General features: G+C 58.7%; 1 protein-coding gene across 2 annotated transcripts; it reads right to left on the reverse strand.

The window, feature by feature from the left end:
* Positions 1-2,340: 2,340 nt before the first annotated feature.
* UBTF (upstream binding transcription factor) lies at positions 2,341-13,429 on the reverse strand. Of its 2 annotated transcripts, XM_004707215.2 has the most exons (20): positions 13,093-13,429; positions 11,465-11,640; positions 10,869-10,952; positions 10,619-10,774; positions 8,476-8,540; positions 8,092-8,212; positions 7,642-7,752; positions 7,168-7,301; positions 6,901-7,042; positions 6,595-6,636; positions 6,382-6,495; positions 6,138-6,293; positions 5,709-5,864; positions 5,499-5,609; positions 5,096-5,184; positions 4,791-4,980; positions 3,635-3,682; positions 3,479-3,550; positions 3,251-3,394; positions 2,341-3,135 (listed from the first exon to the last, which is right to left on the reverse strand). In XM_004707215.2, the coding sequence occupies exons 1-20, from the start codon at positions 13,148-13,150 to the stop codon at positions 3,010-3,012; spliced, it is 2,295 nt and encodes a 764-aa protein (XP_004707272.1). In that variant the 5' UTR covers positions 13,151-13,429; the 3' UTR covers positions 2,341-3,009. The 2 variants fall into 2 exon arrangements, with proteins under 2 accessions (XP_004707272.1, XP_004707273.1); XM_004707216.2 differs by lacking the exon at positions 7,642-7,752 and having other exon boundaries at positions 13,093-13,428.
* Positions 13,430-13,528: the final 99 nt, after the last annotated feature.

Here is a 13,528-nt window from a genome sequence, read left to right on the forward strand (position 1 = left end):
TTGGAAGCCGTGGAGCCGGGTGGACAGATCTGACAGACATTTAGAATAGGATGGGTAGGGATCCGTGATCATGTAGAGGTGAGGGAAGATGAGGAATCACGCCGACACCCCCGGTTTGTAGATTGAATGACTTGATAGCTGGTGATCAGTGGGCCCTGGAGCCTGAGGGACCTGCACGGTCTCCCAGAGAATACAGTGGGTAGACTAACAACAGCCTCTGTACATACCGTGTGGGGAGCGGTTCCGGGGGACATGCACCAAGCACAGGAGTGAGGAGCCAACACCAGCAGAACAGACCAAGGCAAGACGTGGACAAGCTCCCGTCCACTGGACGTAATGAGGTACATGCTGTTAAGCTTATAAAACCAGTGCGAGGGGGTGGGCACACAAGACCCTCAAGAGCAAGGTGTCTAGTTGAGGTGACTCATGAACAGTGCCTGTTAGGCGGTGCTAGTTCCAGAATCCCAGCCAAGGTCTCAACCAGAGGGCAAGTCGGCCCAGCCCAACCCCGCCTGCTTCCCATCAGAAGCCTGGGTGGAGTTAGGAGTCATCCCTAACCTAAGGTGGGGCTGGGCTTAAGGTGGGAAGGGTAGCCCCTCTGCCATTATAAGCCCTATATCCCCACCTTCCCAAAGCACTCTGGGAATGTCATGATTCCCCAACTCCTCGGACTCCTAAGTGGTCCTGATGAACTCACAACTGGCCGAGCACAACAACTACACAGGGAGCTGTCTTGAAGGGAGGCGGTCTTTGGAGCCTTCAGGCAAGACCAGCCAAACCCAAAGCGGGAGCAGGTTCTAAATACAAGAGCCTTTCCTCCTCATACCTGCCCCCACCCTCAAGTCAGTTCAGTGACCAGGAAGCAGTGCATTTTTTTTTTTCTTCACTTTATTGTACAAAAAAAAAAAAAAAGGAAAAGAAAACTTCCACAGTTGGCCTTAAGCTTAGGCAAGACACCTCTAAGCCGTGCCCTTCCACCTCCCAGGATACAAACTCAAGTTGTGGTGGTGTTGAAACCTACAAAACACTTCTTTAAATACTAAAGGGGGGGAGGGAAGTGGGGATGCTCCCACCTCATCCCAGTGCCAAAATGCACTGAGTCACCTCTTACAGCACCAACGCCCCCACCCCCATGGCCCTGGGCACACTGTAAGAATTGTTTGTAAAATCTGATGCAGGGTGGGGAAAAGTCTGCTTGAAGTTGTTTGTAAATGAATACATTCCACTAAAGCACCGTGGCCCGTGGCCCGAGGACATTGGGCTCCTCACCTTCCCACACTGGGACTGGGACAAAGGGGAGTGGGGTGAGCAGTGGGCCTCTCCAGCTGCCCCCACCCCACGTGAAGCAGATTGTCTCTGGCTAGCCTTGGGCCAGGGGCCCCCACTAGCCACAGTAGGGGATTGGGGACCCTCTCCTTTGTCTTCTTCCCACACCCCATCCCACCTGGAGTTCCCACTTTTCTGACACCCCTTGGTTTTCATTGTGGGGGAAGGGGGGTAGGTAGAAAAGCAAAAAGCCCCTATTAAATAGGTCACTGACATGATTGTTTAAATCTAAATTTTGTACAAAAAAAAATATATATCCACAGAGACAAAGTGGCTTGGCTTGTTAAAATTCAAGGACTCAAGGTACCAAAACCTTTGGGAGGGGCTGGGCAGGCAGGGACAGCCACAGGGGCTGTGTGGCAGCCCTCTTCCCCAGCGGTGAACTGGCGGGAGCGGGGCAGACCTGAGAAATCAAAGGTTGGGTGGGGGTGGGGGGGCTGAGGACTGGAGGAAGGCAAGAGGGATGTGTTTTAACTAAAGACACTGGACACCTTCCTGACGCCCAGATCCTGTGCGGGCAGATGGGCTGACCTCTGCCACCAGAGTTGAAGGCAAGTTCACCATTTGTCTGCCTGTCCACTTCCCTCCCGCAGGCCAGGATAGAGACCGGCAGTAGCTAAGATGGTCCCCAGGGCGCTCCAGGAGGGGGAACTGGTCAGGAAGCATCCTGTGGCTGAAGTACTCCCCCAAAGTCAAATCAGAGACTAGGCAAAGTAGAGGACGGAGGAAGGGCAGCCCAGTCTCACCGGGATGGGATGTCTCCCTGGCTCTCCACACACCAACCCTTTTTCCAATTTCACCAACAAAGACTGAGGTGGGCTCCGGGATAGACCCCCTTCCCCACTCTCTCACACTCACACACATTCGCATACACGCACTCAGGCAGCCACAGGTGCACCAGGCTATGTACAGGCCGCGCGCACACTCACACACCAAGACCGTTTTTTAAAAGTCCCGCAGCTACCCCCTAAGCCCTCCCTCTCCCAGAAATGACAACAGAGACGGTAGCCGAGATCGGTAGGAAACGTCTCGTTGACAGCTCAGAGCTTAAAAAAAAATATATACACATATATAAAAAACACTTCTGCCCCTTGCCCGCCGCGAGTGGGTTCAGGCAGCTCCTTCCTGCAGGGGACAGGGGAGAGGGGGAGATGGGCACTGCCTGTTTGCTCCAAGGCACCGCACCACCTCTCCCCACAGGTTCCCTGCCTCCAGTTCCAATGTGGGGGTGGGGAGTTGGGGGTCGGGGCTGGGCGGCCAGCACAGGGGAGGACGGGGTCCTGCCCAGCTTCCACCCACCCCGCCTGCCTCAGCTTGGGCTGCAGGTGTGGACCCCAACCCCCCCCCCCACGCCCGCGCCCGTCCCGGCCCCTGGTCCATTGTCCATGCCGGAACCGGAACCGAGTGCAGCGGAGTGCCGGCTCAGTCTGCGCTGCGCTCCCTGGAGGCCCCCCAGGGCAGCCAGCTGAGGCTGCAGCGCCCTGGCCTGGGCTTCTCCAGCCCCCCTCCCCCCCACATTTTGTTTTTAAAAAAAGAGAGACAGAGAAAGAAAAAGTGGGGGGAGGCCAGGGGGCAGGGGGCAGAACATGGGGGGGGGGCAAAGGTGGTCAGGCGGGGAGGGGAGCCCCCACGGCGAGCGGGCAGAGGCGGGCCTCTCCCTGGTGTCCTGGGCGGGCGGGGGCCTCAGTTGGAGTCCGAGTCCGAGGAGTCCCCGGAGGAGGAGGAGCTGGAGCTGCTGCCCTCAGACTCATTGTCCTCGTCGTCGTCATCATCCTCGTCGTCGTCGTCGTCCTCGTCGTCCTCCTCGTTCTGGGGGAAGCAGGGGGCGGGGCGCGCGGTCAGCGGTCAGCGGCAGGCCCGCTCCCCCCGCAGCAGGTCCCCGCACAGCACAGGGCTGCGCGCTCTGCCCGCCCACCTGGCTCACCTCATCGCCATCCTCGCTCTCATCCTCGCTACTGGACTCGGAGGAGTCCCCACCATCCTCGGAGGAGTCCCCGCCATCCTCCTCCTCCTCCTCTTCATCCTCCTCCTCCTCCTCCTCATCCTCCTCGTCGTCCTCCTCCGACTCCTGGGGAGGGGATGAAGGGGCCGCTCAGAGGCTGAGGGCTCATGCACAGGACCCCCCACCTAGGCCTGGGGGCAGGGTCCTTACCGACTTGGACTGCAGAGTAGTCCGGCTGGACTTGGGGTTCGGGCCTCGAAGCTTGGTCATGCTCTTGCGTTTCTGCCGGGGAGGACGAGGTAGCCGTGAGGGCCAGCCTGAGACAGCCCCCGGACCCCATGCCGCCACCCTGCCCCCCAGACTTACGTTGGAGATGTACTCTTTGTATGCTGCTCGGTCCTGGGGAGACAGGCTCTGGGGGGACAGAGGGAGAGGGCGGAACATTTCATGGGTCACCAGTCCTTGTTTACCCACAACCACCGCCACTGCCACCTTACAGACCACAAACTATAGATGCCGTCCCTCCATCCTAGAGCCAGGAAGGGGAGGCCCTGGGGATGTGAACCAGGTGTGGTTGCTCCAGAACTCAGGCTCTGAACCAGTTTCATACCGCTCCCACCCGAGCCCACCGAATGAGCCATCCCCATCTTGACTGAAGTCCACCCGCTCCCCACTTTGAGTCTGAGTGTTTGCAGAGAGCCCCTGAGACCCGAGAGCGGAGCACCAGGGTGGCTTTCTGCTTAGAATGACCTCAGGTCCCTCCTGGGTCTTCCCAAAGTACCCGTACACCTGCTGCTCCCCCCTCCCCCCAGTCCCATAGCCTGACATCAGCCCCTGGAGGAGGCAGTCTGGGGCCCACCAACTTTCCAGAAATAACCCGTGTGCCGAGGGGGCTGGGGAGGTCATAAATTCTCTCCCCAGGTTCCAGGTCTGACTGGTCAATGTTCAGAGGCTGCGACCAAGCCCGAGTCCATGAAAAGCCTCCCGGTTCCCCCCGTCCCCAGGGTGATGGACCACAGAAACATGGGTGAAGGGAGACAGCGGATGGTGTAAGATATGAAAATAATAACAATCGATAATTTATCAAGGGTTCATGAGAGTGGGAAGATAGGGGAAGGAGAAAACAATGAGGAGAGCTGATACCAAGGGCTCAAACAGAAAATGTTTCGAAAACAATGATGGCAACATATTGTACAAATGTGCTGACACAATAGATGTATGGATAGTTCTAAGGGCTGTAAGAGCCCCCAGTAAACTGATTTCTTAGAAATATAAAAAACAAACCCTTACTGATAAAGATACACGGAAAAAAAGTCTCCTGGTCCCAGCTAGAGGGAAAAGGCAATCGGACTTGATTATGAGCTATGTGACCTTGAACACATTACTTGACCTCTCCGAGCCCCTAGTTCCTTCATCTGTGAAAGAGTGAGGGGGATCCTTGGGCCTGCCGGGCACTGAGTGATAAATGAAGACCAACCTACATGCTGCTGCCCACTTCCTGTCAGCGGCTGGGCCTGCTCACCTTGACCCAGAGGTCCAGGTGCACCTTGTACTGCTTCTGCTGCTCTTCCGCTAGCTTCTTGTAGTGCTCCTTCTGGCTTTGGGAGATGCGCTGCCAGCGGCTGCCGATCTCCACCATGCGCTCCTTCAGGGGCAGGTGGTTGAGCTCCCCGTTGGACAGCAGCTCCTGGGAGAACTTCTGATAACCGTTCCTGGGAGGCGGGGAGGGTGCAGGGTGGGTTTTTCGCAGCTCCTCGAAGCAGCCTCTAGCTGTGGGTCTCTCCACCCCAAGCCCCAGAGCGGGTGGGTCTCAGCCCCCAGACTCACATGGGAGGCTTCTTCGGTTCTCCCTGAAACTTCATCTTCTTTGAAGAATTGGCAGCAGCCGGAGGGGCCCGCATCTCGCTCAGCTCTCTCTGCAGGGGTGGGAGATGTGACGTGGCAAAGTCTACACTAATCCTATCCTCAACTCCTGAACTATCCCTGCCTCGTGTGCCCGGAAAGAGCCACCGAGGCACCGCGGGACAGCAGTTTCTAACAGCTGTCCTGCTCCACAGGTGGGAAGCCCTTTCCGGTCGGCAGTCCCCACAACAAACAGTTGCTCTGGAGGCAAGGGGCCTGCCCACCCTGAGGAGAGCTCTGGAAGTTTCAGTAGAGGGGGTGGCCTGGCCCACTCAGACCCCCGCCCCGACCCCCACCCCGCTGCTCCAGCCAGCAGCCTCTTCCCCACCTCGTATCGCTTCTGGTCTTCAGCTGCCTTCTTGATCCACATCAGTTTCTCTTTCTTCTCCATGTTGTTCCAGGTCATCTCCATGGCCTTCAGGGCCTTCACCCGGTCATTCTGGGGACAGAGAGGGGCGTCAGTTGTGGGAGGGGTCATTAAGGGCCACAAGAGGCCTGCGTGGGCAGGCCGCAAGTGCGTCAGCCTGTGGCCACACACCTTGAAGCGAGCCAAATAGTCGCCGATGACGCTCTGCTGCCAGATCTCCTCCGCCCGCTTGGGGGACTCGGGCAGCTTGCTCCGCTCCTCACGCTCACCACCCGGCTTCCTCTCGGACTGGGCCTTCAGGGCCGCCTCCCTGGCCTTGTACTTGGCCTGCAGGGGGACAGCACAGCTGTCAGCCCCCGAGCCACCTCCAGGGGGCGTGCGCCCCATACCCAGCAGCATTGCAGCTGTCCAGGTGCCAGAGGTGGGGCAAGCCAAGGCCTGGGATGGGCCAGACGTCTCTCCCTCTTCCAAGTGGCTCAGCACCCCACTGTCCCTGTCCCCCCAGGGAGCTACCAGCCTAGTACACGAGCCAGGGCAAGGAAGAGCGGCTAGCCTGCAGGGAAGCGACTTCCGCCCTGACTTCACCGCGGCAGGCCTGACCTTCTTCTTCTCCGACAGGTCGTTCCACATGCGGGCCAGCAGGCGGGTTAGCTCGCTCTCGGAGAGCTCCGGCCGCTCTTCCTGCAGCTGCCGCCGCTTCTCTTCAGAAAAGATGAACATGGCCGACACGGGCCGCTTGGGCTTCTCTGATCCGCCCTGTTGGCGGGCAGAGAGGGCGGGGGTCCACAAGATGCACCAGGCACCCCGCCCCTGCCCCTCCTGATCCGTGGGGACCCCTGCTCACCTTGCCCCCCTCCTGGGAGGGTTTCTTGGATGCTGGGCTGGTGGCTTGCTTCTTGTTGATGCTCAACATCTTCTCCTCCCCCAGGACCCGCTGCTGCTCCTCCTCAGGCAGGCTCTAGGCAGGGAAGAAGTGGCTTTGGGGGCTGCACCCAGGGCCCTAGCCCTCTGGGAGCACCCCTAGTGGTTCTGGAGGCCCGCCTGGAGGAACACTCACCTCTAGAAACCGGAGCAGCTCCACCTCATAGTCTTTCTTTTTCTGGGGAAGGGAAAGGATTCAGGGTCAGTCTGGGGGCAATCCCACTGGAGGTCCCCTTGCCCTGCATCTAGCTGTGGCCTGGTCTCTGTCCATAGACACCTAGCGAGCCGCAGGGCTGAGGCAGTCTGTCTCCACGAGTCCAGAAACTTCACTGAGCACAGTGGCCAGTGCAGAGGCAGGGCCCCCAAGGCACAGTGGACCAACCACGGCTGAGCCAGCGGAGCGCAGATCACACACCGCCAACCCCACAGGCCAAGGGGCTACCTGGTCGCACTTCTTGTGATAGGCGTCCTTCTCCTTCTGGGAGAGCAGTTTCCACTGCTGGCTGCACAGCACCATGCGCTCTGTACTGGGCACGTCCTTCATGTTGGCCATCAGCTCGGCACAGTACAGCGAGTAGCTGTTCCTGTGGGATGCCGAGGGGAGGCGTCTCTGAGCACCCCAGGGGGTGGCCTGGCAGCAGCAGGCCTTCCCTCGCTCACCACCCAAGCTCCCTGGCTGCCCACTACCTCGCCCCGGGGCGGCACTCACGGAGGTGGTTTGGTGGGTCGCCCGTCAAACTTGTCTTTGAGCTGGCGTTCGGCCTTGGTGAGAGTGGACTTGGTGATGCCCTCCTCGCTGATGTTCAGCTCGGGGTGTTTCTGGATGTAGTCTCGCATGATCTCCTGCAGGGCGAGGTGGGGTGGGGGGTGGGAGGCGACCGGGAGCGGGGTTAGCTGGGGCGGGGGGAAGCGGGGAGAGCCGCTGGGGAGGGGAGGCAGGGAGCAAAGCTGGGGGTGGCCGTGTGTCTGCCACGTCACACACAAGACATGGGGCCCTGCCCTGCCCTAGCCTGAGATCTTATGGGGGTGGGAAGGGCTAAGGGGCAGAGGCGAGGGGCCCAGAAGGCCCCTCCCTCAGTGGAGGGACCAGGGTTGTGTGCCTTCCGCAGAACGCGGTGGCCAGGAGTCAGAGGGCAGAGGCCCGTGAAGAGCCGGACGGGGAGGAGCGCAGCGGAAGCCTAACCTCGTACTCCTTCCGCTGCTCCAGGGCCTTATGAATCCATTTCAGCCTCTTTTTGTCCGAGAGCTGAGACCACTGCTTCCCCAGGGAGTCCTTCACCTCCTTCGTAGTGGCCTGCAAACCAAAAGCCGTCAGACACGCACAGGCAGCCAGGGACAGGGGGGTGGGGAGCACAGTGGCCCCCGCCCCCTCAGGCCACCGGAGGTCACATCAGTGTCCCCCACAGGCCAGGAGGGGAAGGCAAAGAGAGGCGGGGGTTCCGCCTGGGTGCAAGGACAGGCTCATACACACACGCACGCACACGCCAGCTGGCCCAGGCCCTGTCCATGCAGCCCACCCCTGGGGAGGGGGCTCCTCTCCTGCTCCCCTGCACCGTGCCCAGCCGACCCAGCGCGGCTCCCCCCTTGCCACCACCGTGCGCCCTCCACCTCCAGCCCTCGGCCGGACACTCACATCTGGCCGCACTTTGAGATACACCTTCTTCTCGTGGGTGTACCAGAGCTGTTGGGGGGTTTTGGGCTTCTCAGGGATGTCCGACTTCTTGGCATTCTGGATTAGGTCAGGGTGGTCCTCCCTAGCCAGGGCACGGGGAGCAGTGATCAGTGGAGGCCGGGCTGTGCCCAGGCAAACCCAAACCAGCACCACCCACTGGGGCTCCTAGGCTTCTCAGCTGGGGCTTGGTAGGGCAGAGCTGTCTGTCCCAACCCCCGTAGTATGACCCATTGGGGTCCACACATGACAGATGGCAAGCTCAAGGCTTTGGCTGGGGTCGGCCTGTCCTGCCCAACCCAGGGCAGGGGGCACCCTTTGGCCCTCCTCCAGGCACCACTGCCTTACCTGAATCGGGCCAGGTTTCGCTCGAACTCCTGTTTCTCTCTCTGGAAGTCCTGAATATATTTCATCTGGGGGGGGAGGGAGGAGGGACCGGGTCAACCAGGACCCAAGGCCTACCTCACTCTGAGCTACCAGAGCCACCTGGGGCTTTCTCATTTGCTTTTGCCTCCCTCCCTGCAAGGAAGTGCAGGGACAGCCCGAGCGGACAGAAGTGGAGGTCTGCCTTCTAGTGGCCATGATGGAGAACTCTCCAAAACACCAAATCTACCCTACAACAGAATCCCTCCTTTGGGGATGGGTGACAACTGACATGGCATTATCCAATCACAGTGAACGGTGGCACTGCTGGGGTTTCCCCAGCATCAGTCAGACAAGAGCCTTGCCCCCCATCACTCTCTTCTCTGCGCCCAAGGTCCCAGCGAGGCCTTGCTTCCAGGAGGCGGGATGGCTCGGACAGGAACCCAGTGATTTTTTGCAACCCAGTGACACAAACCATACTCGGTAGTCCTGTCTGCAGTTTGGACTTTTCCACGTAGCTATGGCCCCTGGCAGCCCACATTCTCTCCTGGTCCTGACAGCACCTCCATCCTTCTGCCTTGGGCCCCCTTCCTCAGGGGTTCCTCCAGGCTCCTGCAAGCCCTCCTGCAGCCACCCCACTTATTCTCCTCTGCCACTTGGCTTACCTTCCTTCTCCTCCCCCTCTTCTCCCAGCCCGAGGCTCGCCTCCCCCTCACCACTCTCCCTGCAGCTTCCCTTCCACCATTCTAGACGGCTCCCTCTTTCGCTGCCATTTTTGTCTCCTTCCCTCCTCACCTCTTTTCCGTCCTTGCCCTTCCTCCTTACGGGCTTCATGGCAATTGAGACCAAGGCGGGTCCCCATCCCCCTAGGTGCTCAGAAAAATCACCAGCAGAGCCTGGCCTCCTCCCTCCCTTGCTGCCCCCGACCCCAGTCCTCTTTGGCCAAAGCAGATTGCTGGAGCTGAGAGACACCAAACAGGTCTGCACTCTGGATGTGGATGAAGCCCGGAGACGGAAGGTCACTGACCCAAGTGCACCAAGCACTTTGGTGGGAGTCGGAAGAACAGGCCCAAGTCTTGTTGTCCCCCCATTCCCCCAACTCTACCAGAGTTTTCTTCTACCCTCACGCTCCCAGAACCCCGCTTCACTTTTCGCCTGCCCTCCGGTGAGTGTTTGGGATCAAGTGTACAATCAGCTCTTCAACATCAGCACTAAAAGGCTTGGCCACATCGCCAGGAAGTCCCTCTTGCCCAGCTTAGACAGTGGTCGCAGGCAGGATCTTCACCAGGCCCCGCTTGGCTTGCCTTCTTTGTTTAGATACAGAACCCGGAGAGCATGTGAGCCCGCTGTTGAACTGTACACACCAGGTGAAGGGCTACTCACAGCAGGGCAGTGGTCCCACCTGCTGAGGCTGGCTGAGCATGCCTCTGTTGCTCCAACCGTGTCCTTTGGCCTCTCCCCTGGACCCCTGCCAACACTTCTGCCCGCTTTTGTTTCATTGCCCCATTTCCCATGCCGTCTCTTCCCACCCACCGCCCCACTCCACGGGCCCTCTGCAGTGTTGCTCCCTAACCTCTGTGCTCACCTGTGTGTCCATCTCTAATCGGGAAGCTGTAGCCACCTGCACCCAATAGCCCAGGACAGAGCCTGCTCCTTGCCCACGCCCACCTCCCCCCAGTCTGTACAGGGAACCAGCATGTGTCCTTAGGAGGTGTGTTTGGGGAGGGACCACATCGAGCATGTGCATGCGGCCGTGGGAAAAGCACTGGGCAGGGAGTCTAGTGTGCTAAGCCCAAGTCCATTAATTGTGTGATCTGGGGGATTTGACCCTCCTGGCCCTCAATTCCTTGCCCCTCTCCCCAGGCTACCTTTATGAGGCCACCACCGGCTGATGGGGAAGTGAGGGGCAGGCCCAGGGCAGTGGGCGAAGTGTGTGTGTGTGAGGAAAACAGCACAGAAACTGAACACTGGGCTGGTCGGTGGGATCCAGGATCGTCCAAGCTCGGGCTCAGTCTGGGCTGGCTGTGTGTGGCCTGCCTAAGGCCCTACTATGCCGGGCTGACTTGCCACTGCTCCTGATGCCACCATGCCACCACCACCCACCCTCCTGCCAGCCCCCTCCCCCCACCTTCTTCTTCTCGGGAAGCTCCTTGTATTTCTTGGAGAGAATCTTGGTCAGGTCCAGGTTGCTCATCTCAGGGTGGAGCTTTGCGTACTTGGCCCGCTTCTCCATGAAGAAGCGGAAGTAAGGGGTCAGGGGCTTCTTTGGGAAGTCTGGGTGTTTCTGGAAGGAGGGACAAGGACACGGTGAAGATCACGTCCCGGCACCCTATGTTCGGACCATCCTTCCCCTTGTGTGCTGCCTCCTGGAAACTCACCTTGAGCTTTTTGCCTTTGTAAGGATTTTTCACATGTTCCTGAGCGTCGAGGATCAATTCTGTCAACGTGCGGAACTTCCTTACCTAATGAAGGAGGTGGATGGACAGGGAAAGGAAGTCAGAAGGGGGAGCTGCCACCTCCTATGACACCCTGCTCTCCAACATGTCCCCTCCACTCTCCCCTGGACTCAACGTGTCAGGGACAGAGACTAGCAGCCACCACAGCTCCCCAAACTCGGGCAGACATCGTGGCACTGGCCCATGCCTACTGTAGAGGCCCAGGCAGCCGGGTACACATAAAAAGATAGTATGGTCTTTGATGGCCAGGAGACAGAAGCCCCAAGACAGTAAGTAGTCAAGGCTGCACAGCCAGGGGCAGCACTGGAAAGTTCTTGTCTAATGCTGCCAACTGTGCCCTCCTCCACCCCCACCCCCCGCCAATGCACAAAGGCAGGTAGGAGAGGCAACAGGAGCCCATGTGAGCTCCTCTCCTGGTCTCCTTCCTCACTACAATCTTGACTATATTACACACACACACCCACCCCCCCAGCAGGAAGAGTAAGTGTATGCATATAGACATGGGCAGCGTCAGTTACCTCGTTAGAAATTTCCACCCATTTGAGTTTGCACATGTCTCCAGAAAAGTCTTTAAATGCTACTTTTTCCCAGTCCATGTGTGACTCGGTGGTTTTGAACTTGGAGCTGTCATTGGACGGAAGGTTGTTCTTCATACATTCCAGCAAAGTCAGCATGTCTTCCTGGGACCAGCGGTCTGGTGAGGGCGACAGCGGACCATCACATGTGGCTCATGCTAACTGGGCATCTGTGGCCCAGTCCTTGTGCGTGCAGCTCTTCCCTGCCAGCACACCCCAGGCCAATGGGCCCCTTCCCCGGGGTGACGCAGAACTGTCCCAGCCCTAAGGACAAGCTCTGGCCACAGTGGATTAAGGCAGGAGGATCCCTGTTTCGGGGTAGGTGCTAATCCTGGGCATGTCACACCTAGAAAGCTACACTTGAACCCAGGTTTGGCTTCCTTCAATACGATGACTGCTGCTGACATGCCTGGCTGCCTGTCAGGGAGCAGCTGTGCGGTATAAGGAACAAGGCACAGCTGAAGGGATCTGAAATCCTGTGGGAAAGCAGCTAGCGTCTAGCTTATCAGAGAGAGGGAAGGCAGCAGACCAACACAGCTAAATGTGTGGCCAAGTTCAAGTTCTTACAAAGATGCAGCATCGGGCGTGGGCAGTAAAGAAAGCCCATGCAGATGTTTTTCTGACCAGCACAGCTGGAACCTAACACCAGAGACACAATATTCCAGCCTCCCCACTCTAGCACATGGACCCATAATCTTCTCTCCACCCCTCCTCAAGGCAGACCAAAGGAGGATTTCTGGCAAGTAACAAACTAGGATGGAGGTGCAGAAAACCATGCAAGGCGGCTCTGGCTCTGAGGCAAGGTGGGCAACGGGGCAGACTCAGGGCTCAACATCCCCCGGAGGCAAAAGGGGGGCCTGGACCAGTGAAATGCAACCCCTATAAAACTTCTGGCCCCTCTCTGGAGAGCTGGGAGAACAGCTGTACAGGGGGGCAGGAGTCAAAAGGGTTCCTCATTCTGCTTGCATCTGGTTACTTGGGCCAGTGCTTCCCAGCACAGGGTCACATGGACCCATAATCCTCTCTCCATCCCTGCAGGCACTGCCAGATGCTCCATTTCAAGTCCACCCCCCTCCTCCAAAATAAAGACTGGATTCCTACAGGAGGAAACAGGGTCTATGCGTGTACGAATCTCCTCTGGCTAAGAGCTTCAAAACCTCATGGCTTTCTCCATAGACCTTACCTTCCAAACAACAAAAAGCTTGAAAATCCTTCCTAGACTCGCCCTCCCACCCCGGCTCCTCCCTCATCCTTCCTCCCATTCCAAGTCTCAGGGCAGGGTCAATCCAGGCTCGCTGCCCCCCCCAACCCACCCCCATCCCCCAGAACCTCTTTCTCCTCCGCTGACATGGAGAAAGGGAAGCGTGAAGAATACAATTTGTAGGCTCGAGGCCAAATCATTTGGATTGAGCCCAAAGGGGCTCCTGGTATCGTCCAGGTACTGAAGACCACCTCCCCATCTCAGTTCAGAGAGCAGACCCGCCAAGCATTCTGGAAGGGGAGTGGGCCTGGCAGACAGCCAAGTGAAGCCAGGTTTTAGGTTAGACAGGCCTGGGGATGGGCTATCCTACCTTGGCCTTTGGGAGCGGCCATTTCCAGGTCTGTGGGGCAATCGGCTTCTCCGTTCATTCTCCAGCCGTCCAGCCACCTCCTGGGTCGTGCTGGCGGGGCAAGCTGGGGTCAAGGCCACCTCACCCTGAAAAAGAGAAAACAGTCCCCCATTCAGGCAGGCTGAGAGATGAGGGACTTTCTGTATCCAGGCGCCCCCTCCCTTCAAGGGGGAGGGAAGCACAAGTTCCCACTCGCAGGGTGGCCCTGCCCAGACCCTAGTAGGAGTAGATTTTATGAGTTGGTGGGCGTGGGAGTACTTAAGGGGTCCAGCAGTTCCTCCTCTGCTTCCTAATCCCCTCCCCCAGATTCCACAGTCCTGCTTTCCAGCGTGCGCCCTCCCTTGCCCACGCGCGAGACTGCTCCCAGCTCCCGCGTGCAGCGAGCGCCCGCCCTCTG

The sequence above is a fragment of the Echinops telfairi genome, unplaced genomic scaffold (genome assembly GCF_000313985.2).
Source record: "Echinops telfairi isolate 266 unplaced genomic scaffold, ASM31398v2 ScPeMD7_7458;HRSCAF=8496, whole genome shotgun sequence".
Lineage (NCBI taxonomy): Eukaryota > Metazoa > Chordata > Mammalia > Afrosoricida > Tenrecidae > Echinops > Echinops telfairi.

Coding starts and splice junctions, on each gene's coding strand:
- UBTF (XM_004707215.2), bottom strand. CDS start 13,150: ATGAACGGAGAAGCCGATTGCCCCACAGACCTGGAAATGGCCGCTCCC. Junction 10,775..10,868: donor ACAAAGGCAAAAAGCTCAAG/GTGAGTTTCCAG, acceptor CCCTCCTTCCAG/AAACACCCAGACTTCCCAAA. Junction 5,610..5,708: donor ACTATTTGGCTCGCTTCAAG/GTGTGTGGCCAC, acceptor CTCTGTCCCCAG/AATGACCGGGTGAAGGCCCT.